We start from the raw sequence: 7,764 nt of genomic DNA on the forward strand, positions 1-7,764 counted from the left end.
GTGGTGCAGGACGGAGGAGCTGCGATTCTGAGCTGCGCTGCGAGGAAGAAAGCGTTCGATGTGGATAAGGGAGGGGCGCCTGCTATTGCTGGCCACATGATCGCGATCAATCGCCTGGCTTGCATCAGAGCGGCGCAACGCTTCGGCCAGCAGTCCGGCTGCAAACGTTTTCCTTAGGATAAACTCCTTGCGCCTTTACCCTGATGATTGCACGCTACAAATGTCATGTGCATTTTTCAGTGACCATGGTATATCTGAATCTTGATTTCATTCTAAAGAGAAGAATTTTTTGTCCAAGCTAGCCATGTAGATTGTGTTTTGCCATAACGTAGAGCAGATGACACTTGACAGCAAGATCGAGAGCAAGCGCCCCGGAATTCAATCAACTGTTCCATCAGCGGCGATCGCCGGGATGGTAAGCGTGGAATCGTTTCATGTGGCGGGGAGCTAGCCGAGCGGCAGTTGACTTGCCGAGACTTGATAGTTGGAAAGCAATGCGTGGTTCCGACGACACTCGTTTAGTCAGATCATCCCGGGCCATAAAAGAAGGCGTTCCACGCCTTGCACCATCACACCATCACGATCGAGCACTCGCAACAGCTTCACTCAACTCGCAGTGAAGATCACCTAGAGACCGACTAGCAGTGATCGATGGCGTCCGTCCGGCGCCCGTGCGCGGTGGCGCTGCTCGCCTGCGCCGCCGCATTCCTCGTGACGGTCGGTGCCCAGCCGAAGGACAACCCCATTTTGTCGGACCCCAACGTGGTCCCCATCTACATGAGCCCCGGCGCGCAGCCCACCGTGGTGAGCTGCTACAACCAGAGCAGCCCGTCGCAGGCCCCAGAGTGCATGATTCCGGTGCGCCGGTGCCCCGCCGGCTGCCGCGACCTCTGCTACGTGCACTGCCCCAGCTGCAAGCTCGTCTGCAGTAAGAACACCACGCACATACACGTCCATGTTTTTTTTTTGCATTCATTTCACAGTTGAAGTTGCTGATCGATCGTGTGCTTGGCGCATCATTGGAACCCAACAGTGTGTGAACTGGCCGGCACGGAGTGCTACGACCCGCGCTTCGTGGGTGGCGACGGCAACAAGTTCCTCTTCCACGGCCGCAGGGACGCCGACTTCTGCCTGCTCTCCGACGCCAACCTGCACATCAACGCGCACTTCATCGGCAAGCGCAACGTGAAGGCGGCGCGTGACTTCACATGGGTGCAGGCGCTCGGCATCCGCTTCGGTGGCCACCGCCTCTACCTCGGCGTCAAGAGGACGGTCACCTGGGACAACGCCGTCGACCGCCTCGTCATCACCTTCGACGGCGTGCCCGTCGAGCTGGACGCGGCGCCGGCCGCCAGCTGGAGCCCGGCCTCCGCGCCCGCGCTGTCCGTCTTCCGCATCGGCAAGGCCAACGGCGTGGTGGTGCGCCTCGACGGCCGGTTCCGCATCGTCGCCAACGCGGTGCCGGTGACTGAGGAGGACTCGAGGGTCCACGACTACGGCCTCACCGCCGACGACAGCCTCGCGCACCTCAACGTCGCATTCAAGTTCAACTCCATCAGCGCCGACGTGCACGGCGTGCTCGGCCAGACCTACCGCCCGGACTACGTCAGCGCCGGGGTTGACATGGGCGCCAAGATCCCGGTGATGGGGGGTGCCGCAAAGTACCAGGTGTCGGACATCTTCGGGACGGACTGCGAGGTGGCGCGCTTCGCCGGAGAGGACGTCGTCCGCGTCGGGGCGGTCGACATGATCGACGAGCCGGCCGACACCATGTGCGGCAGCGGCAAGGGCAGCGCCGGGCTGGTCTGCAAGAAGTGAAGTACGAGTATTGCGAGCTGATTTTGCTTCATTACCCTCGTAAGTGTGCCCATACACGTCTACGTGCTCGCTGCTGCTACACCACGTTATTGGTAGTAGCTCCGCATTTGCTTTCCAAATAAATCACCTGCTGGTGATGATGTCGTGTCTTGTGTGTTAGTCAAACGATCGTCGTGTAGGGCAACGTTGGAAATCCAGGCGTTGCTCGGCGTGCCAGGCTAGGATAGGATCGGCAGGGCATGATCCGAAGATCGAAGTTCATATGCATGTCGAGTCGAGCCCATCTTAGCTGCTTTTTCCCCCTCAATGTATTTTTTCAAATATAATGATTGAGCAATCAAGTTTGTTTTTCATGTTATATTACATGTGTGAGATACAGTTTTCCATTGAGCTACATCGGAAGGTGGATCGGGATTCCTTACCGTGCCTTGAAACAAACGCCACGTACCTGCCAATGTGTCGCCCCTTTTAGCTCGTCCCTTCCCTTTGCGCGCCACTCAGCTTCATCGGCAATCACAGCTAGCTCCGCCTCCGCGTGATCATATTCCTTGCGTCGCCTTGCTCCAAGCGGCAGAGCTACAGACAGAGGCAGTGCAATATAAACAACGTCATCTCGCGGATGTCTCTGTGGGCTGCCATATCAGGACAGGAGCAGCGATGGCGGGCGGGCAGCCGGAGGAGAGCCAGCAACCGCAGCTTGTTCGTGTTCGGCGGCAGCGCCCTGGCCACCATGAGCCACCGACGCAACCACCGGCGCCGCGCAAGATAAGGAGAAAGCGGCGTGGCCGCCGCCTTCGCAGCCTCGTCTTGCTGCTCGGTCTCCTCGCCTTCCTCCTCTACCTGCGGAGGCGCCGCCGTAGGCGGCGCCGACGGAGTCACGCCGGCGGGCGGGTCGTCGCCATCGTCGCGGAGTAGGGCCAAGGCTCCGTCGCGCGTCAAGGACGATAAGCTGCCGCACAAGATTTTCGTGAGTCATGACGTGCCCGGCCCCGCACCTTGACATTCGATTGCGTGCGTTCGTCAATCTGGAGTTCGTGCGCACAAGGATTGGATCGTCCGACATCCATGGGAATTGATCGGTTCGTATAAATTTCCAGTTTATCTCATCGTGTGCCTTTTTCCTCCAACATTGCTCTACGCTCTACGGTGCAATGCACGCGGCGTTTCTGCCGGTGGAGCTTTGTTCAAGGAGACGCGTATTTTTGTGGGTTTAAATTGCTATATCATGTTGCAGTTTCTTTCTGCTCTCAGACATGTAAGTTGGCCCATGCCATGGCGGCAGGGGCGAGTGGTATGCTGCGTACGGCTTCCGGTCGCTGTGGCAGGAGTCTGCCATGACTCTGTATCTGTCCAGGTCGCCAGCAATTATGGCCAGTTCTTTTGAGCTGTGTTGTAAAAATAAGCTCTTGTGCAAATAAGCCTCACATAAGGGCATGTGAAGATAAGCCCTAAATAATAAGGCAGGCCAGTTCCTTTCAGAGCCTGTTTTTTCATGTCGGCGATGAAAAGTTTGTAATGCTCTTGGACCCTATTGTTGTCAGATTAAATGATATTAGAGTTATTTTTATCGTATTGATGCCTATATGAATATAAATTTGACTTTCAAACACCACAACATGTTATCTATCTACTATCTACTACCTTTATAAAAGAAAGAGAGGAGCAGATCCAGACAATTATATCCGTCCATCTACATGATCTGATGGCTCATAATCCTTCCGTATTTAACCCAACAAGCCATAATTAAGCCACTTACGTACAGTCCACCGATCGCTAAAACAGAACGTTCCCACGACCTCTGGCCCCGCCCGCACGATCTCACGCCCCGCGTCGTTACTCCCGCACAACCTCGCGCCCCCGCGCCATTCCTCCTGCAGCTTCAGATCGAGAAGGATGGATATATCATGAGCAACCATCGCCCCTTCTCTTCCTCCATGCGCCGCCGCTCCATCCTTCCCCTCCTCCTCGCGCCGCCCCTCTTTCTACCGTCACCACCCCCCATCGGCGCCCTCCGCAGCCTAGCTGAGCCCCTTCGCCCGTGGACGTGTTCCGGCGTCATCGCGCTACAGGTTGTCGTACCTCTGGAGGTGCGGGGTGGTGGTGGAGGCGAGAGGAGAGGCGCAGGATCTTGGCCTTGATGTCACCGATCTCGACGTGGGCGGTGTCTTGCTCGCGTCCGGGTGTCGGTGGTTCGTGCCGTCACCGTACGGTACCACCAACAAGGATGGCATCCGATGGCCTCTCCCTGAGAACCGTCTTTGCTTCGCCAATGTATCCCACATGCGCTCAATGTTGAGGGTGTGATTCCCAGTGAGAAGGACCGCCGTCAGGCCGCAATGGACTTCACACCTCCCATTTTCTACTGTTCACGGATGCACGTACTGTTACCTAGAGCAGAAAGCATATGGAGATTATATTAGTATAGATGTATAGAAGTCATGATGATGGACTAAGATAATTCTGTTGCACAATACTATGCGCTGAGATTCAGTCATGGCATTTTTTGTCAGTATAGCATGGACATGATAGAGACTGATCAAATAAATGGCACTTGATTTCATCTACTTATATTCTTCAGGGCATGTATGCAAGCGGTGCATGGAAGCTGATACTTGCAATCTGTTTGCGGAATCTGGCAGTGTTCAGTCCAAGAATGAGAATCATGTGATTGCTTGTAAGTGCTAATTGCATGCGCGTAGGACGATGCATCATTGTCCAGTCCAGGTGCGTGATTTGTTTCAGGCCATCTTTTTTTCTGCTTCCTGTCCTGCTCTTGGCATGTTCCATTTGGCAATACATCAGATCTTTTTTTAGAGTCAGGTCACTTCAGTTCTTGCAACTCCAGCTGGTATTCATGAACTTTTTGTTCCTGTATTGTTTTCTTAGATCGACTAGAACAAATTCATATTATTATGTTCCTTCAAATTCGATAAAGATTATTTTCTTATGCAGCTTGTTTAGGCATCAGCGTCTCTACTGCTATCTGGGATTGGAGGAAAGGCAGCTCGAAAAACTAAAGCACTAATGAAGCAACAAGTGGAAGTCCAATTCAGAAAGAAGTAGTTTGTTCTATATACTAGATTGGACAATGTTTTTCTGCTGGAAGTCTATTGCTGAATCTTAAATCAAGAGGAAGCTATCTAACTTCTTAAGGAGCCGGGAAGTTTCGCCAAACCACTACAGTGGGCAAGAGATCAGCTAATTCATTTGAGGTAACACACCAGGCCTGGATTAACATGCCAACTTTCTTGTGATTTGCCTACAGTTAGATGAATTTACCATCAGTTTAGTGTACATAATATATGGACAAGTCAGGTTGCCAATATTTAATCTGGCATAAGCATGCGTATAAATTTGTTTGCTTAATAGTAACTTGAATCTAAAATCATAAAAGTATGTTTGTAGTTCAGACGTGCTTTGCGTATTCAAAATTTTGTTTTTTAACAAGACATGCATTGCACTTGCAAGCTTACTTGTCTTTGATAGAACAACAAACTGATTTTAGATGCTAAAATAAACACTAAACACTACTTCCTCATGGCGACTATGTGTAAAAAGACGAGGAGATCCCGACTATTGATGTGAAGCCAGGGTGGAAAAAGGCACGAAGATCACCTTCCTAGAAGGAAGGATCTGATTTTTTCCAGTGCAGATATGTGTTTCGAAAAGTTATTGGGATGTAATTTTTATAACACTAGAGTCTATGAAGTTATATTTCCAGATATTTCACTTTTTGCATAAGCTGAGGCACCATTTTATTTTAAAATATTTTCTGAAGTAAAATTTGTGAATAAACTGCATGATGTTTCATGTGTGTGAATTGCACTTTAGCTACAACACTGAGATAACAAGGTGCATAGGATATGAATGGCTATGGCTTGTGGGGTCAGCCGGGGAGGCGACGGCGACGGGGAGCAGCGGCACATCGGCGGACAGCAACACATGTGTAGCACACAGTGGCAGCGGCTGCACGGCCACGACGGACAAGCAACAACGCGAAGCAGGGGCAGGTGGTGGTAAGAATAAGTATCACTTGTCATGTTTAACTCATGGCCAACAAAGAGTAAGTATCAGTTGAAACTGACTACATGAAGAATACTGCTGTGACGATTATATACATATATGTTCCACTTGGTTGCTCAGGTAGTATTAATTTCTAATTTCTTATCACTTCCTTTTCTTGCAGTCAAGTTTTGAAACTGGGCTTTGATGAGAAGTTCATTCGTATATGGGAATTCTATCTTGTATACTCTGCCTCTGGTTTGAAGTCATGAGTAGCTAGAGATTACCTGGTACGGATGCATATATGTGTGCTCTTTGTATAGGTTTACCTGCATTATTCCTATTTCCTAAACAAATGTAAGTCATATACTCACTCTGCCCTCTGGTCTTCAAAAAACATCTTTCTGGAAACTGTTTGGTGGTTTCCAATGCAGACTATAAAATTTAAGTTGATGTTGCTTTCTACAATTATGTTAATCTCAGCCATAAGATTCTGAGATCAGTCGACAACAGATCTTTGAGTAAAAAGTAGTAAATTAGAACCTTTGGTGAACTTGCAGAAAACAAGCTTTCATCGTTTGAGATTGTAAATGACTTGAGACAAACCTGGGTCCTTTACATTCTCATTTGATAACTTTGAATTTTTACGTCTTTTGTACATATTTCAGCATATTTTGTATCAACTGATAACTTTGAATCTTTGCGTCTTTCGTCAGATCATGCTTACTATTGGATTTGCACATGAATAACTAAAAGCGCCATGACATTTACGTATTTCCTTCATTTTAGCCATTAAACTCATCTATCGAGTGTTAATTTAGTATGATTTCTTGTCCTGAGTGTATATTCATCTTAGTTAGAAAGGTCTTTGAGTGGCTTTGGTCATCCTAAATTTTGTGTGGATTCTTTTTCCAGTCCTGTTTAGCTTTGCCTAACAATAATTATTATAGCCCTTGATGTGCACATGCCCAATTTCCCCATATTGTATAGTTTCCCATTCTATAATAGCAACCTTTCTGCACTGCTAAGATGTAAGCACGACTACATGTTTAACTCATGTTTAATATTGTCAGAACTAAGCATATGGTAGAGAAAGGGTTGCTTGCATGCCATCCATGTCATAGAGAAATTGTAGAATTCCCTCTCCCCATTTCCTTACCATGAATATAACGCTTTATTGACCTGTTTTTAGCTTCTAGATGTTCTGCAACTATATACACAATAGATACTGTCTGTCTGAACTGTAATTCCACTCCATGAGAAGCTGAGATAAAGTAAGAACGAGGCAAAGAAATTCCGACTCTTCCTGCTCGCAGGTGGGGCCTGCTATGACTCCCAATGGGTGGTATCACTGCAACTGTCGATCCTTCAAATTTTGACAATAACAAGTAGCCTCAATCCAAGAAGAAAACTAATTCAATTCTCCCAAGACTGCTATTTTTTGGGTTTCTTTGTTCCAACTTTGCATTGACACCACTTGGACAATGTTTGTGTTCCTTTGCTTTTCATCATGAAAATAAACATTCTGAAATCTTCATAGGGTATTTGATTCCATTTTTACTATACAATAGAGTAAATAGGCTACGTCCTTACATTCTCCGCGGAGAAGTTATCCAGCCAGTCGGTTGCCATTGATTTGTGACATTTTTTATACGGTTGTGATTCCCGTGGTCTGCTTGTTATCGTCAAAAGATAATTGATGGGTTTTTACTTCTCCTTTTGTTTATAGAGAATTGGTCATCCTAGAGTATGAATTCAAAATTTAATACCCATATGAATTTGACATGGTTTGATTGAGACGTGCGTTGCACGTGCACGTTTACTAGTAATCAAACAAAAGGAAAATCATTGTCTGACATACGAATATCATTGTCTCACATGCGAATACTTGAGAAGAAGACATAAATAGAGAAGATCTTTAAATTATTACATGGTTCCCCAACA

At 48.1% G+C, this 7,764-nt stretch overlaps 1 protein-coding gene and 1 long non-coding RNA gene across 2 annotated transcripts; both read left to right on the forward strand.

Moving 5' to 3' along the window:
• Positions 1-584: 584 nt before the first annotated feature.
• On the forward strand, positions 585-2,176 carry LOC123185460 (uncharacterized). Its single transcript, XM_044597339.1, has 2 exons — positions 585-928; positions 1,034-2,176. The coding sequence occupies exons 1-2, from the start codon at positions 652-654 to the stop codon at positions 1,816-1,818; spliced, it is 1,062 nt and encodes a 353-aa protein (XP_044453274.1). The 5' UTR covers positions 585-651; the 3' UTR covers positions 1,819-2,176.
• A 1,444-nt stretch (positions 2,177-3,620) lies between these two features.
• LOC123185461 (uncharacterized) lies at positions 3,621-7,480 on the forward strand. The gene is made up of 3 exons (XR_006493400.1): positions 3,621-4,542; positions 4,771-5,881; positions 6,005-7,480. It is a non-coding gene; the product is annotated as an uncharacterized lncRNA (long non-coding RNA).
• The last annotated feature ends 284 nt before the right edge of the window (positions 7,481-7,764 follow it).

The sequence above is a fragment of the Triticum aestivum genome, chromosome 2A (assembly GCF_018294505.1).
Source record: "Triticum aestivum cultivar Chinese Spring chromosome 2A, IWGSC CS RefSeq v2.1, whole genome shotgun sequence".
NCBI classification, from domain to species: domain Eukaryota; kingdom Viridiplantae; phylum Streptophyta; class Magnoliopsida; order Poales; family Poaceae; genus Triticum; species Triticum aestivum.